The sequence below is a fragment of the Suillus fuscotomentosus genome (assembly GCF_016647785.1).
Source record: "Suillus fuscotomentosus strain FC203 chromosome Unknown F5891scaffold_3, whole genome shotgun sequence".
Taxonomy (NCBI): Eukaryota; Fungi; Basidiomycota; class Agaricomycetes; order Boletales; family Suillaceae; genus Suillus; species Suillus fuscotomentosus.
The window spans coordinates 1,083,344-1,100,657 of record NW_024539515.1 but is presented as its reverse complement, the minus strand read 5'-3'; the positions used below and the strand labels follow the sequence as shown (position 1 = coordinate 1,100,657).

The 17,314-nt window shown below is 48.6% G+C and overlaps 7 protein-coding genes across 7 annotated transcripts; 5 read left to right on the top strand and 2 right to left on the bottom strand.

The window, feature by feature from the left end:
- Positions 1–2,493: 2,493 nt before the first annotated feature.
- On the top strand, positions 2,494–6,504 carry F5891DRAFT_1000661 (uncharacterized protein). The gene is made up of 7 exons (XM_041360126.1): positions 2,494–3,133; positions 3,202–3,448; positions 3,505–4,064; positions 4,123–4,419; positions 4,472–4,791; positions 4,940–5,644; positions 5,712–6,504. The coding sequence occupies exons 1-7, from the start codon at positions 2,808–2,810 to the stop codon at positions 6,362–6,364; spliced, it is 3,108 nt and encodes a 1,035-aa protein (XP_041232812.1). The 5' UTR covers positions 2,494–2,807; the 3' UTR covers positions 6,365–6,504.
- Positions 6,505–6,944: 440 nt separating this feature from the next.
- On the bottom strand, positions 6,945–8,110 carry F5891DRAFT_1000655 (trafficking protein particle complex 2). The gene is made up of 3 exons (XM_041360125.1): positions 7,882–8,110; positions 7,656–7,810; positions 6,945–7,584 (listed from the first exon to the last, which is right to left on the bottom strand). The coding sequence occupies exons 1-3, from the start codon at positions 8,021–8,023 to the stop codon at positions 7,423–7,425; spliced, it is 459 nt and encodes a 152-aa protein (XP_041232811.1). The 5' UTR covers positions 8,024–8,110; the 3' UTR covers positions 6,945–7,422.
- A 635-nt stretch (positions 8,111–8,745) lies between these two features.
- Positions 8,746–11,049, bottom strand: F5891DRAFT_1000649 (uncharacterized protein). The gene is made up of 6 exons (XM_041360124.1): positions 10,993–11,049; positions 10,824–10,945; positions 9,650–10,741; positions 9,348–9,493; positions 9,067–9,280; positions 8,746–9,016 (listed from the first exon to the last, which is right to left on the bottom strand). The coding sequence occupies exons 3-6, from the start codon at positions 10,671–10,673 to the stop codon at positions 8,889–8,891; spliced, it is 1,512 nt and encodes a 503-aa protein (XP_041232810.1). The 5' UTR covers positions 10,674–10,741; positions 10,824–10,945; positions 10,993–11,049; the 3' UTR covers positions 8,746–8,888.
- Positions 11,050–12,804: 1,755 nt separating this feature from the next.
- F5891DRAFT_917563 (uncharacterized protein) lies at positions 12,805–13,224 on the top strand (the record flags this gene model as incomplete). Its single annotated transcript, XM_041373734.1, has 2 exons — positions 12,805–12,947; positions 12,999–13,224. Coding segments are annotated over 2 exons (369 nt in total), but the record flags the coding sequence as incomplete, so codon positions are not given.
- A 52-nt stretch (positions 13,225–13,276) lies between these two features.
- F5891DRAFT_922187 (uncharacterized protein) lies at positions 13,277–14,254 on the top strand (the record flags this gene model as incomplete). The annotated part of the gene is made up of 4 exons (XM_041373804.1): positions 13,277–13,459; positions 13,510–13,851; positions 13,899–14,107; positions 14,158–14,254. Coding segments are annotated over 4 exons (831 nt in total), but the record flags the coding sequence as incomplete, so codon positions are not given.
- Positions 14,255–14,305: 51 nt separating this feature from the next.
- F5891DRAFT_919646 (uncharacterized protein) lies at positions 14,306–15,160 on the top strand (the record flags this gene model as incomplete). The annotated part of the gene is made up of 3 exons (XM_041373761.1): positions 14,306–14,531; positions 14,582–14,801; positions 14,857–15,160. Coding segments are annotated over 3 exons (750 nt in total), but the record flags the coding sequence as incomplete, so codon positions are not given.
- Positions 15,161–15,259: 99 nt separating this feature from the next.
- F5891DRAFT_896359 (uncharacterized protein) lies at positions 15,260–15,715 on the top strand (the record flags this gene model as incomplete). Its single annotated transcript, XM_041373369.1, has 1 exon — positions 15,260–15,715. A coding segment is annotated over one exon (456 nt), but the record flags the coding sequence as incomplete, so codon positions are not given.
- Between the last annotated feature and the right edge of the window lie 1,599 nt (positions 15,716–17,314).

Below are 17,314 nucleotides of genomic sequence, written 5' to 3'. Positions count from 1 at the left end.
TGGTATCGTACCCTCAATCTATCGGAACACGGTATGGACAATTTGGAATAAAAGGTGTAGGGACCACAGCCAAAAAAAATGCGACACGTATTGTGGGAAGGATGAAGGAACGTGAGCTATGGCTCAATAATAATATCACATAGAATACATACGTGGAAGTATGATGCAAGCACACGCAAACACTTTACGCCGCAACCGACACATGTGCCATGCCCTCTGTGACCTCATCGACGCGATCGTCATGAAGTTTTGTGATCTGCGAGGAAAAGATTTAGTTAACAAGTCCGAGGGAAGACCGAGAAGTAGTCAAGTGAAAACCAAAGCGAGTAAAAGTTTATATGCAGCAACCAATCGATATAAAAAACGCACCTTTCCAATAGCAATTGTTCTGCCCTCGTCACGCAGCGTGAAGCGACCGAGTTGGGGGTAATCAACGAAACGCTCGACGCAGATGGGAAGAGTCGTTTCTATGAGCGCCACGACTTTTTGGCCTGGAAATCGTAACGAAGTGGTGCACGATTATGATGTGCAGGAGGGGCAGAGATGATTATTACGGCAATTTTTTTTGCCGCAGCGAAATGGTCGAGGAAGAAACATCAGTGAGAATTGATTACACTGTGCACAGTACACCCACCCTTCTTTGCGAATTGAGGCGGTTTCTTCGACTTGCGACCGGTAGCTTTGTCAAAGTAGTGTAGTAGAGCCTAGGAATATCAGGACTGTGTAAACCAGTAAAACACGCCGCACTCACAGGCAATGTAACCTCTTCGGAAAGTGTGTGCACGTGCATGACAGCCGAGTATCCCGCACAAATGATATTCTTATGTTCCAAAATTGCAAGCTGCGCCTCGAATTGCCTCACCGCTCTCACAGGAGACTTCGGACTTGTGAGTACAAATCCAGGGCTGATATCTTCGTCCTCCACGCCCCTCAGTCTCACGCGCACGTTGTCACCGCAGATCGCACTGGGCACCTCTTCTTCCATCTCATTGTAGATGGCGGCGACTTCAACAGCAGATTTGTTCGGCATGAGGGTTAAAGAGTCTCCCTTGCGAATGTGTCCGGATTCAATCTTGCCGACGATGATGGCACCCATGTCTTTATACTTTTCGGAGACTGGCATCATGAGGGGAGCATTGATCTTGCGGTCGACCATGGGCATGTTGTCCATATGTTCAAGGAAAGAGGGGCCACTGCAAGATGGGCATGAGCATGTATATACGTGGAAGAAAGAAAACACCACATACTCATTCCATGAGCAGATAGACTTTGCTACGCGATCCTTTAGATTCTGACCCGTATATCCAGATACAGGTATAAAGGTGACATCCGTTTTGGGATTGAAACCAGCAGATTTCACGAATGGGGTCAACTTATCCTTGATCTCAGTGTATCTGCCTTTGTCCCAGTTGACAGTCGGATCGTCCATCTTGTTGATGACGATGACGATTTTGCTGACGCCGGCGGTTTTCACGAGCATGACGTGTTCGCGGGTCTGGCCACCTCTTTCGAAACCAGTTTCAAATTCACCTTTGCGTGCGGAGATGACGAGTATTGCGATATCTGCTTGGGCAGCACCGCTAATCATGCTCGGAACATAAGTCTTGTGGCCTGGAGCATCTAGAATGGTATATCTTCGAAACGATGTCTCGAAGTAGGCTCTACCGACTTCGACGGTTTTCCCCTTTGAGCGCTCCTGAGGGGTGCTATCGAGCGCCCAGGAAAGGTACCACGTTTCACGGCCAGCTTCTTTTGCCTCCTTCTCGTATTTCTCCATGGTGCGCTTGTCAACACCACCAGAGATATATAGGAGGTTCCCGCCAAGAGTTGATTTTCCAGCATCTACATGACCGATGAAGACGATGTTGAGATGTTCTTTGACTATAAATATGTGAGTACAGTTGCATGAGAGGGACGGTGAGGTAAGATGCGCACCATCACCAAAAAGATCCTTAAGGACTTCCTGGTCTGCAATAGCCTGGACTTCCTTTGCAATGGATGTGGTGTCTGTCTTGGCTCGTTCAGTGGAAAATACTTTGTTAGTAGGTGGTGTAGGAGAAGAAGATTGTAATGGTGTGGTGCTCGCAGATACAGACGGTGGCAGAGTAGGTTTTGACTGTGGAGTAAGAGCAGTAGTAGATCTTGACTGTAAAGCAGGAGCGGGAGCAGGGGCAGTGGCAACGGGAGTGCTCGATCCGCCGATGTTGAGGGTGATGGTAGGAGCTGGAGGTGGAGCTTCAGTTTGGAGAGGGCGCTCGAGGGGAGGTTTTGGAGGAGGCGTTTGACTCTTCTGAGGTAGCACAAATGCGCGACCTGGAACGAACTCGAATGCGCCTGCGTTGAGCTTGCTCATCGTTGAACTAGATCAGCGGCGATGTCGTGGTTAAGAATTTAAATAGAGCCGTACTAGATCATTGAATTTTATCAGTCAGAGTCATGTGACCTATAGACTCGGATCTCGGCACCGTCGCACTATAGTACTGTTCTTAACGATGACGACCGAAGCACAAGAGGAGCTCGCAAACGTTTTGCGTTCTGGCTCATTTCTCCTCGACACGTCTGGCACCACCCAACACGATCTCAAAAATGTACTTGTGCGCAGGCTAACGCAATACCACCAAGCATTCGGATCCTCCGTTCCTTCTCTTGATACAGTGGAGGATGCCCAACTTGAAACTGCTCAATGTGCTTTGCACGTTGTCGAGCGCGTTCAATCTCTTCTTAGCCTGCCAGATCTCCGACAAGAAGGTGATCTGAAAAGCGCACCTGCAATAGGGACACGCGACCTCAGCATACTCCGCACTCTTATGTCTCTCATTTTTCGCTGGGGAACCGAAATACTTTACACGCGTCTCACCCCTTCGTTAACGTCTAAACCAATTCCCGGTACCCCAAAAATTATAGACTTGACGAACACGCCCGCCGATCACGCTACACTCTCTGACCTGCTTTTGCGCCTCATGGGTCTCTTGTTCCCAAATGGCCCAAAGAGTACGCCACCTCAGACGCTCATCAGCAGTACACTGCTGTCAAGAAATGCAGTTGATTTGTTACGCCCGAGTATGGCCCTAGGATGGCTACCTAGTGAACCCGTCGAGTCTCTCCGCCCGCTCGTGCTCCGTCTCCTCGCCTTGTGCGTGTACTTTACAGCAGTCGTAGCTCGTAATCTCATTCATTTCCCCACAAAATGTCTGTTCTCAGCATCCCCCTCCCCCAACTCATGTCATCCCTTGCTACTGTCATCTCCACCCCTAATTCTCCGACTCCACCCCACGTCCGTAAACTCTGTTCCTCCCTCCTCACTCAACACCTCCTCCACCCAGGCGGTGTGGGTGCCCTCTGTGTTGCTGTATTTGGTGAGCTCGATGCGGAAGATGAACCGGAACTCGATAAGCTGGAGCACGTTGCACGCGTGCTAGGAACAGTACCTCGAGGGATGCAACCCAAGGTGTGGAGGTTGGATTAAATCAATTTCAATGCATTTCTGATCCAATACTATTCCAGCATTACTTCCAAACAATAACACCGCGCATCCTTGCTCTCATTCCTCCGTCTCCCCCTTCTGCTTCAACACCAATAACACACCCTGCATTCAAACGCGCTGCAGCATTTACTCTCGCACGCATGCTGGACTCCAGTTCTGCACACCACGCGCTCGTGGCGAGCATAGTCCTGCCCATGTTACACAATTCCCTCTTCAAAGTCTCCGACGAGACCTCACGCGATCAGAGGGAACCAGATCAAAGCTACCTTCTGCCTACCCCATCATCATCCCTCCAAACCCTTCACACCATCCTACTATCAATCGACCCATCGCCCTCTCTATTCGCCTCCCTCCTTTCACCCATTCTCCCTTCTCTGTATTCCCTTCATGCACATCTCAGTAAAATGGGTGTAGCAGATCCAATACTGAAAGAGGATGTTTGGTCATTGATGAGGACATGGGGACGGGTTGTAGAGGAGGGCGAGGGAATTCGAGTGTTGTGGTCATTAGTGGATGAGAATGAAAGCTCTTCAGGAGGATGGGAAGGAGGAAGTGCAGAAGATATAAAACGTGTAAGGAGGTTCGTTCCACTGGTGCTACTTTATCTTCATGTAAGTCTGAGTCCCAGTTTGATACAGGGTCAATAGAGAAGAGAAACTCGCTCTTCTTACGCCGGAAGACCTGCGGCATACCTCCGTCACTGAGGACACAGATATAGAATCATTGGACTTGGGACTCTACCCACCTCCTGCGCACTTTGTCTCCTATATCAAAAACCTCGATCGTGCAGATATCGCAGGAGGCATGTTCGTGAGATTGCTGGAGGCATATCGCACTGCAAAGGAATCTGGTTCTGCTGATAATACGCAAGACAGTGATACCAGAGGAGAAATACAGAGTATATTGATGGATCCGAAGGAACCTAATCCACTCCGGTAAGCTTAACATGCCAGCCCAGCCATGTCTGCTGATGCAAATGACGAACAGAGTGATGCTTCTCCTCCAACTCATCGTGGCCTTTCAATCTGAGCTGGACAACACTGCTATCCTGAGTCGCCCGAGGGATGTGTTGGAATTTGTGAGGCATGCGTTAGAGGTAGCTGATACACCCTCCTCCGCATCCGTATCTGGCACATCAGATCGAGGCATAAACAACGAATACACCAAAGGTCTTTTGAGGGAGGATTTAAGAATCGTACCAGAGGAGCAGGAATTCGGGCCAGATAGCGACGACGAGGACGATGGGGAGGTTGAGGGAGAAGATATGGTAGAGACTGCTGTTGGATTGTTGTTGGCTATACTGGAAGGTTCGTCATTGTCTCTCATTCCGAAGAATAAGAACTAACTTCTCTTTTTCCGTGTCTCTGTATCATATTCCTCACTGTGAATGTCATGTATATTCTGTCATGTCTCCTCCTCCACAAAATAAAACTATCACTCCACTCCAAAACACAGCCAACCCCTCACTCACCCCGAACAACACACCCTCCCTTACGCAAATCCTCGACCTTCTCAAGGCGCACACGCCGATCCGGCCAAGCACACGTGAGGCACAGTTAGTGTTGACAGCGAGGATGGCAGAGGGGGCGTTAGCCGTATCGGGGTCTGCTCCAAAAAATCTGGGTAGATCCAACAGTCGAAGCGAGGATGCTGACGCAGATCCGCGAGAAACATACCAAAAAGCACTCAAGCTCCTTCAAGACCCGCTCCTACCTGTACGAGCACACGGATTGCTCTTACTACGCGAGTTGGTATCTTCCCCGGCTCGTGTGAGTAAGATTGAGCGAGAGAGGCTTGAGAAGGAAGCGACAATACGTGCCCTACACCCTGCTATCCTCTCCATATTCTTGCAAGCCATTCAGGAGGACGACTCGTATGTATTTTTGAATGCGGTGCAAGGACTCGCTGCTTTGGTGCATGCCCCTGGTCCCAATTCCAGGTCCGGCGGGGGAAACGAAGTGTTGAAAGCGCTTCTGGATGCATATGCGAGGGGGGCGGAGGGTCTTGCTGATGACAAGGCAGAATCGGATGCAAAGCCTAAGGATGGTGAGAGGAGCAGGGCAAAGGGCAAACAAATAAGTGCAGTTAACACACGTCTCCGCATCGGTGAAGCCCTCGCAGTTGTTGTGAGGCGCTGTGGAGACGTTCTGGGGCTATATGGTGAGTTTCATCCCGCCTCTTTATCCTATTCTCACTCATCTTGTCATCACTCGCTGTGTTAAAAAAGCGGACACGCTCCTTCCACCTCTCCTTTCCCTCCTCCGTGAGCCTCGCGCACCAGTCATCTTGCGCACGTCAGCGATTTCCCTGCTCTCCGAATGTATCAACACCTGTGCACGGGTGGTGGAACGATACACTAAGGAAACAGCAGAGGGAATGCTGGACTTGGTGTTGGTGGAGATGACTGTGGCTACTCCCATTCCACATCCGAAAGCTAAGGTGAACGAGAAGAGAATGAAAACAGACGTAGGAGTAAGCACAGAACAAGCAGAATCTGAATCTTCTCCAACACCCCGATCCCAACCCGAACGCCCTCTAGACGCGCTAGACATATCCCCCCTGAGCGTATCCTCAAAAATTCCAGCACTCCGACGCGCGGCGCTACACTTTCTCGGGCTTCTCGTGCGGGTGCTTACTCAGGAGGCATATGAACGAGGTGGCAGCTCCTGGAGCGGCGTCCAAGTCAGGGGCATATATGATGGGCAAACAGGCGCGTATACGTCATATGAAGGGGGACCGCTATCCCAAGAATTCACGAGACGCGCATGCACGGTGTTGGAGTATATCGCAACTGTGGATGAGGATACGATCGTGAGGGTCATGGCAAGAGAGGTTGGGGAGGGGTTAAAGGACCTGGAGAGGGCTTTGGTTGGGCTGTGAATGCCTGGACGAATGACAACAAAACATCTAAAGCTGAAGAATGATGTAATTGGTAGTGATTTAGTTGGGAAAGAAGTTTGAATTCATGAAATAGTACGTCTCAGGACTTAAGCTGGTTCTTCCAACGTCGTCGAACAAAGATATAGCTGGCCAGACCGTCTCAGCAAGCAGAATCATTATAAACATAGATTGTCCCAAAAGCTGGAGTACCATCAGTAGACTAACGAGCAGGATGTCCGATACGTGGTATACAAAGCGCATCACAGTATTTGACAAAAGTGAGAACAGGTTTCTTCTTTAAATCAACATTCACACCCATTTCCTCAGTTCTTGTATACGGGCGCGGTGTTCCGTTCAATTTTGATGGACTTCAGGTTCATGATCCCCGAAGTTAGGTCTAGAACCTTCTGGAACACGAAGCGCTCGATTAAGCTACGAATGAAGCTCCTACTGAAATCCAGGAGGCCGGGCGATGGATCCAGTGCACCAGAAAAGTTCTGGGAGATCATATAATAACTCAGGAAACATGCTGTGAGTCCTACCCTACGAGGCGATTCGACATAACTCATATGACGGTTGGCTGAACATGGGCGAGTGGGTTGCATGTGAATTGAATTGGGTTCCAGGAATGATAATGATGAAGTTTGAACGCTATTGATGTGTTGAACTGGACAACAAAACCATTGTTCGAAATGTGAATGGCGCGCAGGGATCAAACCATCATTGACCACCATTGCCACAAGATACGTCTCCAAATAATACATAAGAGGAGCTAGTGAGAGAAAATAGATAATGAAATGAAATATATCAACCCCGTATCTGTCTCAGACGCGGTGCTCGCTAGACATCTGAGTCAATAGAAGGGTTTGATCCATTTCGGTCCGCACGTAACAAACGAGTAGCATGACCACGCGCTTGTCATAAGGATGGCCGGAGCCTGCAAAGCGCGGCGAGTCAGCCGCGAACCTGGGCCACACAAAATGACAATCAGACATGCGCCATTATCGGCAGTTCAGTTCGATTCTTCTTACATCCATTACCTTGGTGCAGTGACTAGTTCAAGAAGGCACACTCCCACCGCTGGCAGCCCTACTTATCTCGTCTACTTTCTGTCTGAAGCGCTTCCACTTGGCGCTCCCCACGCCCGTAGGCGTATCATGAAGTCGGATGAAAGGGTTCGAGGAAGCATGGTAGTAGGCTAGGTGGAGGGCTCTAAAGGTCTAAAGATACATCCGTGTCAAAGAATGGATCAGGTGGACGAGGAGAAACGGCGACAGTTATAAGGACACACCATGATCACTTCCGCATCACGTACGACAGAGTCTGTGAGTGGGAGAGCGAGAACAATCTTCATTTTTAGAGGTGTTATGTACCCGTAAGCAGCTATGTCATCCATGGCGTAGAGAAGGCCGAGGTAACAATCGTTAGATTTTGTTGGACCATTTGCTAATGCCAAATATCGAATGAGGTATTCTTATCAGTGGGGGAATAAAAAAGTAGACAGTGGGGGCACTGACTTCGTTCCTCAATGACATCGAGGCTTGTATGGGCTACATAGTGGTACTTCAGCTCATCCCCTTTTTCGAATGTACGGATGAGGATCGGGTGGTTTTGGGGTGATATGAATGCGACTGCGTTCGGGCGCAGCGGAGGTGACATCTTATAATACTATTTTTCTGGCGTATCAATGGAAAGATACTTGCACAATGGAGGCTGGCTCATAAGATGACAGACCTCGAAAGAAGGGCGTAGCTATTTTGACGCGGTCCTGCCGCGCCTGCCGCGGTCGTGACGCGGCCGTGACGCGGCGTGACCCGCATGTGACGCGGCACTGACGCGGCACTGACGAGCCTTGACGCGGCACTAACGATCCTTGACGCGGCCACTGACGCGCCATTCCTATATTCTATATTCAACTTCCAGATCAAGTTGGATGAGTTCACGACCATTCTTTTGTTATTTTATTTGCCTCAGAGCCATGTACAACTAGGTATACATAAGCCAATGACTATTTTCTTTTCCTCCCTCTCTGGACCCTTCGAGCCTGTGGAGCACATCGACGTTTAACGGGCGGACATTCTTTGGCCGGCAGAGAAGGAACTACAGCTTCGGATAGCTCGTCTGCAGACTCCAAAGATGTAGCATCAGAGTTATCACTGAATAAGGGGCCGCGCTGTCAATCACATAAGTTAGATATCTATCGAACGGAGCAGGTAATGTCTTCCTCACTTCAAGTTCACTCTCGCTATAATCTCTTGCAGAAACCCATTTATCAGGAATTCCGACATACACATTCCATCGCCTGTGATGTTGGCCAGCATCCAAACCCCACTGCTGGTTGCCTGCAGGTCCTGCTTCTTCGGAATCCTCGAACATCCTTGCTTCTAGTGCGGTCAGACACTCGAGGTCGACATCAGCCACGAAGCTATTGGTAGGATAGCTTATCATGAGATCATCCCAAGCCATCTTCAACAGCATGCTATCGTTCCATTCTTCGTTTCGAGCTTCGATGCGTTTTTCAAAATCACTGGCCTTTCGGTGAGCAACCACGAGAGTGAAAGCATGCACCAAAGGCATGCCACCAAGCCATTTTTCGACTTGACCGGAAGCACCAGGAACATTCTCCGAGAACCAACGTGCAATTTTGGCATACTCGTGAGATGAGATGTCACCACAAAACGGTATGCTGTATGCACCCACACCATCTGGCTTCTTCTTCGATCGCAAGATGTAGTCTATCACGGGGTATGCCTCCGCACCATATTGGTTCAAGTCTGGACTGTCAAGGAGCTTCTGAAGCGAAGCAATATGTGGTAGTAGAATGTCGTCCAGTTCTTTTGATACTTCCGCTGACATAAAGTTTTGAATCAAGTCTTCTTCGCGAGGAGTATCCCAAGAGTGGATCCATTCTCCGAGCTACACAATACTTCGTGTCAAGAGGACTGCGAGTATAACCAGTCACTGTCACTCACGCGAATCTCACGCCTCTTAGCTTGGTCCTGCCAAAGTTCATCCACGAGATCTCCTTGCTCAACATCACCAGGAGGTGATCCCAAACTTGATGGGAATCTGCAACCGCGCCACCAGACCACCCGCCAGCGTACTCGGTTGCGTGCACTAGCAGGGAGACTAACAGTGTCATAGGACTGAATCAGCCGCACAGGATACCAATACTTCCCGAGACGAGCCAGAGCTCCTTTGCCAGCACTATAAGTGAGTGATCAGCCATATCTCGATTCTCAGCTAGGGTTGGAGATCAATGTAATCGGTAGTGCTCGGCTGAACCTCCATTTGCATAGGTCATGAGTCCAGGTACCCAGCATGCGAGCAAAGCAGAATATGTCGAACTAATTATGAGAAGATCCTTAGATGAGTACCAAAACCCATGTGCTGCATCCGAAACAATGCCATTCACAGCCTCGTCCTCGATGAAGTCGGTCACCAGTTGTGACACCATGAATTGAGTTTGAACAACAACGACAGTGACTGCTTCGAATTGAGAATACAAAACATATCCTGGATGGTTCTTCTGGAATTCTGCGAAGTCATCAACAAAGTTTCGAGTAGACTTGCCCCGTAGTGCTTGCAGCTCGGCCTTGACACGGTCCTGGTTGAGAAGCACTGTGGAGATCGTTGAAACAGATTCACGGGTACCAGTAATGCTGTTGCGACCAGCAATTAATGCCGCAGGGCCAGCAGCAGGATTTTCGAAGACTATTTGTTCAAATCTTGTCCGCTCGTCACGAGATAGATGCAAGATGTGAGTTTGTTTCGGATGGTGGTGAATGCCCTTGTGAATGTAGTAGACGCCTCCTTTGAATGAATACAACACTGATGTGACACCGCAGTCGATGTGCTTGAGCTGACTACCACAAAGGCACGATGCATTGAGTTGTCCCATGATACCAGCCCGGCGGGTCTGCGGACGTGTGACTACCTCACAGGTAGGTTCATCACAAGTAATGACACCCAGGCAAACACGTCTCGTCTTTTTACCTTGCGACCACGCAAGTGCTGACTCTGACCCCCTCTTGTCTCCTCCTCCTGGCTGACAAGCCCAATGTTCGCTAAGATTGTCAGTTCTTAATACCTCCTCCCATGTTAATAACCTTTCAAAGTCACCGTCCGGCCATGGGTCCCATAACTCATCTCCACCGCCAGATTTGGGACGTAGGGAATTGGAGGATTGATCCAGACCACGGCGTTGATTTGTTCGGGCTGCAGAAGGACTAACACTTCGGGCACGTCGGCGTGGTATAGACTTTGTGTCCGTGCAGAGTTCGAATAACTCTTGTGAGTGGTGTTTCATGTGTTGAGGGAGGGGTGGTGGATTTGGGACGGAGTGTGCAGGGTCATGTGATGGCTGAGCGGTCTGCACGGAGGCCGGAAGATAAGCTATTACATTGCCTGTTCTATTTGTCAAATCTGAGTTCACAAGGAGAATATGTCGGATGACGCACCTGAACGGTCATAGCAGGGTATGAGGTCCCCAAAACTCAGCAGCGGACCCGGCCGATCTGGATAATTTTGATTCTCTGTCTCGTTGGGATAGAAAAAGTTGAATATATGTTTGATTAATTGCTAAAAGATGGTTATAACAAGTTTACTCCGTATTTTAAAGAACTCACAAAGGCCATGATACGATTTACAAAAGCGCGATAATAAGGGTTGTTTCTCGAGCCCAGAGGAGACAACGAAAGAATGCTTAGTAAAATAAATTTATTACTGCCTATGGACAATTACAGTGTACGACGTCTAATTCTGTCAGGATGAAAAGGAACACTGTTAGAATATCAATTATTATGACAGATGTAAAGTAAAATGTACCTAAGTTATACGGACAGTGTGACAGTTGAGGTGGTGAGGTTTGACGCGGCATGTGGAGGTGGTGAGGTCTGACGCGGCATGTGCTACTTGTGACGCGGCATGAATGAAGTTTGACGCGGCAGTGACGCGCGGGTGACGCGGCAGTGACGAGGTTTGACGCGGCAGTGACGAGGTTTGACGCGGCAGTGACGCGGCATGGAGGAGGTTTGACGCGGCAACTGACGCGGCACAACTTGTTTGACGCGGCACTGACGCGCATGTGACGCGGCAACTGACGCGGTATGTGCTATGGTTGACGCGGCACTGTAGTAGGTCTTGACGCGGCATAGAGTGTGGATGTTGATATTAGTACAGAGACTGCGAAGATATTTGGGAGAACTTGTCGTGGTGTGAGTAGTGCTTGACGCAGCCTAAACGAGGCTTCTGACATGCCATGGTTGGGGCTCGACGTGTTGGTGCAGGGTATAGAGAGTGGATCAAACTTGGCAGGGTGAGGTCGAAGCTTGACACAGTGAGACAACATTTGACACTGCATCTGAAAACCAACATAGATGAACGAATTAGAGGTAATGCAACAATATAGGACTGACGCGCAAGATGCATACTAGTAATATGAACGCAGAGGACAAGCACTGTAAATTTGGTGAGAGGTGAATACAGCACTATAGAGCCTGTACGCAGGCAGACACTCATATGTTGATCATTAACGATGATTCAAAGTGTTTGGAATGCGATATGAAGTTGTGTAAACATGATTTGTACATAGGAATTTGTTACAGTGCCGCGTCACATATGCCGCGTCAGTGCACCTGGGTTGCCCTATTAATAAGCCTTATTATACTTGGCAGTTACGTGTCTCGCCAACTATAATTAGGCTTGGTTTCATCAAATCCCTACACCAGCGTTAAATAGTGCCCCAGCTCCTCAAAATACCTTCAAAAAAACTATGTACACCTCACTATGGTGGGCGCGCGCGCGCATAGGCTATATTCGGTAAGCATCCCGCCCCGCCTTAATTGCGTCATATTCCTATTTTAATTCGGCACGCTCGGCAACGCCTACTACGCTTCCTAATTCGAACCAAGGGGCCCTTCTCACGCTTCCTAGCTCTCCTCATCACTGTGCTCATCGTCCCTGCCGTTCCCTGCCTCCATCGTGCCCCCATTGTTCCGCCTTTGTCGTCGTCGTCGTCAACCTCCTTCGTTCCTGCCGTTTCCCACCTCCCTCGTGCCTTCTCAACCTCCTTCGTACCTTCGTCGTCGTCGTCGTCCGTACCTGCCATTTCCCAACTCCCTCGTGCTTTCGTCGTTGCCCTCCTTCGTATCTGCCGTTTCCCGCCTCCCTCGTGCCTTCGTCGCCCCAACCCAGTAATGCCTCGTGCCTCAGGTGTCGGGAGGGTCAAAGGGCTCTCGAAATCCATCATTTCCCATGGTTTTAGAGGGGGTCATCGCTATTCCAAAGTCCTGGCAGCCGGCAAACAAAGCCAGCGTATGGCAGAGGCAGATTCCAGCCGCCAGGCTGCTATACAAGGTATGTACTATTTTCTTTTTTTATCATTAACGCTTATTGTTGTATTAGAAATGTCATCAGAGGACCGAAGCCGCGTCGAAAATATGATGGCAGATTTTGGAATGGACGTGGAGGTGTTCACCCATACAGTGCCTCCAGGTGAAGAGGCCTTTGACCTCAGTCACGCAGGTGGGGAGCATGAGGCATTTGAAGACCTTGCTCATCAACTGGCGGATCTAACTGGATAGTACGTATTCACCACTGTGTACAACTCTTCAAATATTAACACCCATTGTAGTCATCACATTGATCCACGAATTCGGGGAGAACGCATCGACACTCAAACCGCTCATTGGGGCCTTCAGATAGATCGTCTCGTTGACGCCTACTTAAACTATCGCAGTCGAGATTCCGGGGACGGTATGCCTGATATTTCAGATCAGGTCCTGTCAGGTGTCGATGCTTCATTCTCAATTAATGAGATTGAACTCATTGATACATTCAGTAAGTCTGAAACGTTCCTTGATATCTTGTACTTATTTTTTCTTTGCAGCATGAAGGCGCTCGCATCTATGACCATTACCGTCTCATCAATACCCGAATGAAACCCTCATCTACTATGGGTACATCGGGTGTGCCCCGATGTATCCTTCTGTTGCCATCTCGCTTCGTACACTCGCTGCCTACCGTCAGTCGCACCGAACGTGTCCCCGGTTCAGTATCCAATCACAATGCAAGACTTTATGTTACCTTCACGATGTACGTACATTCCTCACATTGAGGTTCGTTTATTTACGTTGAGTTTGTAGATTCCATATCGGCCATACTTAAAAATGCAATTCTCGGCAGCCTATGATGTTTTTCTAGAAATCCTCCATCGCATCAACCAGCGTCTGCGTCAGGCGCTCAAACGGGATACCGTCAACTGGCGTATGTTAAACACATGCCCTGCATGCTTTTACAAGCTCGACGATGAACCTGCCCTCGATTTTGAATGGCTGGTATCAATTGACGGTAACAATAGCCTGAAGCGATGGGACTCGTCCATCTATGGTACCACCGCCCGATCTGATTCTCGCACAGCTCGTTCGGATTATTGGATTCATGCTGACGCTGTTGACAAGTTTGAGAATGAAGTCAAATCCCGACAAGTAAGTGTTTACTATGTATACAACTATGTTCTAACATTATCTTTTAGACAGACTTGAGGAATGATGACGACTGGGAGGATGAGCCTACAGACCCGGATCATCCGGGAGCATTCACATGCGTCAATCGATGGAGAAACGCTGGCCCAGACTCACGTAAGAAGATGTTTGCCGTATTCCAAGAGTCAGGTATTTTTATCGCTTCATGCCGCCATCGCTTTGTGCTTCTCGCGTGTGATATGATCCGAAGCGGAGAACTGTAAGACCGCATTTTGATCTAATTTTTATATTACTAATGTATTCTGGCAGTGCGAAATATCCGATAGCGATCATCGACAAACTCCTTACGGTATATGGAAAAAATGGAGGTTGCGCGTACGATATCGGTTGCGCATTCTCGAAGACGTTAGCTAATAGTACGTTGGGCCCTCGTGCACACGATCTCGGCTTTCGGATGATGGTTGGCGCCTTCCATGGCCATGCGCACAATCGAAGGTGTCAGCTTGACTGGCACCCAATGTATATCTCTGGAACTGGCCATACTGAGGGCGAGGGTTGTGAGCATATCTTCTCTGCATCTAACGAGCTTGCGCGTAGCACAAGGCATGCTAACCGTTTTCATCGCCACCAAGCCATCGAGGAACATTTCGCTTTTTGGGATGCCGATAAGTATGCTGCACTTAGTAAGTCAAAAAATCAAGCTGTAATTGTAATACTGATGCCGCAGTGTCAGGTAATTATTTGTGGACTCATTATCGCGAAGCGTTGAAATCTGTTCGGTTGCTGACAGCCGAGCTAGAAACTATCAAGGCCGAGCTACGCCTTAGCGACAACGACTTCCCTGGATTCTTTGATCAGGAACGCATATATCTGGATGGTCTGAAGCAGCCAGCTCCACGAGATCGACTCTCTATACGTTACGTTGAAGTACTAGACGAACTCGCTGAAAGAAGGTATCGTGCCATCGACTACTAACTACCACCCATCCCCTGATATGAATTTTAATAGAGCTGAATGGGATCTCGCCCGTGAATCTGGCAATAACGCTCTTAATGGAGTACATATTGGCAGCTTGGAACAGATGCATGACGCCCTGAAGCAAGCTCGCATCCGAGTTAATTCTTCATACGCCAAATTACAGCATGCCGAGGGGCTTGTTGCTCATTGTGAAACACTCTTATCTGTCGATGAGAGATGGTTGATTGGTGGTGACGAATACAAACATTTCAAGGAGGAAGCGACACTCGGCAAGTATCGTACTGCATTGGATGAACTCGAACGTTTGGTCGTCATGAGATTGTTTGAACTCTCAAAGCTCTCGTTATCGGGCACAGGTTTGAGATTTCCACTACTAGTAAGCGCTTGTACTATGACTGATTCGTTTACAAATTGTTTAGGATACAAACTACGTCAACAGATTAGTAAAGCTTTACAGCGGCGCTCGGACACTATTCGCAACGCGATCAATCGCTACAATATCCAGGCTGCTTCCCTCATCCCACCGAGACAAACGATCGCATGGAAAGACATTGCCGAATACAGTTTCCTTGGCGAGTTTGACCTTCTGCGTGACTCTCGTACTGACATCCAAGACAAGGATTGGGCAAGGCCAGCTCACCGTGAGGCGACTACAAAGTACTTCAAGCTCTGCCGAGCTCGCGAAGAAATTATTCGACTCAATATTGAAATTCACCGGCTCCGAACTGCTATCCACGATGAAACCATTGACACGTCTGCCGTTATCGACAAACTTCTTGTAGCTAACCCTTTGCTTGCTGCCGAGTTGAAACGCCAGTGGCGCTCACGGGCGGCTATCAACGCTGTGCACACATATCGGTTAGATCAGATTGAGAGACTATTTGGATTCTCTGGTATTAGTGGCATTGGAACTCGCCTTGCGAATCCTGCGTTCAGCAGACCAGTCAATACCAACGGTGCTAGTTCCGGTGAGTGTGGATCTTTAACTACCTATATCGCATTAATTCTCGCCACAGCACAAGCAGAGAATCCTGATTCTTCTGCGTCGGAATTCCATGATATTGAAGCCCTTGACCGTGAAGAGCACGAAGTGGTCACCGAAGACATGGCTGATTTTTTGTACTCAATAAACGACTGACACCATCTCTGCTTTGTAATTGTTTTTTTTCATGTATCGCATAGGACTACATATATGAGAAGTTTTCTGGTTTGATCGGTGATATAAGAAAGAGTAGGTAGACGATTGTATAAGTGATTGTGTGGGTGATATAAGAAAGAATTGAACAACTTGAATACCTATGATGTTCGGATAGGTTAGTTGGCGACCCCGAGCTTTCTGCATGGTGACCTCGTCGCGATTCCTTGATCCAACTTGAATGTCGATGATGTTTGGATAGGTGAGTTGGCGATCTCACCTTGATCCAACTTGAATGCCGATGATGTTCGGATAGGTGGACCAACTTGAATGCCGATGATGTTTGGATAGGTTAGTTGGCAATCTCAAGCTTTCTCCTGTGGTGACCTCATCACGATGATATTCAGATAGGCTAGTTTGGCGACCCCTGGTAGGCTTTCTTGAATGTTAGGGAGACTCTTTGCCTGACTCGGAGGATTATGCGGCTATCTGAAGTGTCATGCCGTTCATAGCATAGTCCTTTGTCATTCCTGTATGAATATGCACTGTATACTATTTTGTACTATGTAGTTGTGTGATATCCGATCTTGCAAAGTGAGCTCACGTGCTGTATTGAGTGTCAAATCACGGACAACACAATATTCTGCTGAACACATGTATTCAGCTGAATTCTATAGCAGCAACTTGAAGTCGCCAGCCTTTCATTTTCTTCATGGTTTATGACCACTGCTATTTCATGCTTGATCTGTGCTTCTGGAACTCATTCCAGAATTGCATGGCCTGCAAAAGTGAGTATTACATTTTACGTTTTGGCGCTTATCTGTGCTTTTAACCTTGCTTCACAACTACAGACTACATCACCGGTTCCATAATGGTCACTCCAATCTCTAGCCTCAGAGCCACTGCGTCTATCACCTCCGTTCAGCCCTCAAGTCAAACCACGGAATCAGCCACTAAAAAATTCGCCATCCCCAGTCTTGCCAATCTACACAACTCAACGTTCGCTCAAGGATTCAGCAATAACGAACGTCAAGCGGCCGCCAGGGCTTTACTGAGACACGACGTTCACATTGACGGGACACACTATTAGGCTAGACTGCCTGGTGGCCTTCACCCGTCGTACTTTGCCTTTAGCAGCACTGCTAAACGAACCAGTGAAAAATCCCTTACCCACGAGGAGCTTCTGGAGGCATCACTGCAAGACGTCTTCGACGCCGTGAGTCATTCAAGTCAGTGTCCGCATCTTATTTATGTCTCACTTGTTTCCCAGCTGAGTATGCAAGATCGCCTTGATGGCGGAATTTCTGTCCTCATTCGATGCGCTGGGTCTGAAGCAGTCTCTTCACCCGAAAA

Coding starts and splice junctions, on each gene's coding strand:
- F5891DRAFT_1000661 (XM_041360126.1), top strand. CDS start 2,808: ATGTCTCTCATTTTTCGCTGGGGAACCGAAATACTTTACACGCGTCTC. Junction 3,449..3,504: donor CTCGAGGGATGCAACCCAAG/GTGTGGAGGTTG, acceptor ATACTATTCCAG/CATTACTTCCAAACAATAAC. Junction 5,645..5,711: donor AGACGTTCTGGGGCTATATG/GTGAGTTTCATC, acceptor GTGTTAAAAAAG/CGGACACGCTCCTTCCACCT.
- F5891DRAFT_1000655 (XM_041360125.1), bottom strand. CDS start 8,023: ATGTCACCTCCGCTGCGCCCGAACGCAGTCGCATTCATATCACCCCAA. Junction 7,811..7,881: donor CGATGTCATTGAGGAACGAA/GTCAGTGCCCCC, acceptor ATTTGGCATTAG/CAAATGGTCCAACAAAATCT. Junction 7,585..7,655: donor GTGATGCGGAAGTGATCATG/GTGTGTCCTTAT, acceptor ATGTATCTTTAG/ACCTTTAGAGCCCTCCACCT.
- F5891DRAFT_1000649 (XM_041360124.1), bottom strand. CDS start 10,673: ATGAAACACCACTCACAAGAGTTATTCGAACTCTGCACGGACACAAAG. Junction 9,494..9,649: donor CATGACCTATGCAAATGGAG/GTTCAGCCGAGC, acceptor TGACACTGTTAG/TCTCCCTGCTAGTGCACGCA. Junction 9,017..9,066: donor ATCGAAGAAGAAGCCAGATG/GTGTGGGTGCAT, acceptor TCATCTCACGAG/TATGCCAAAATTGCACGTTG.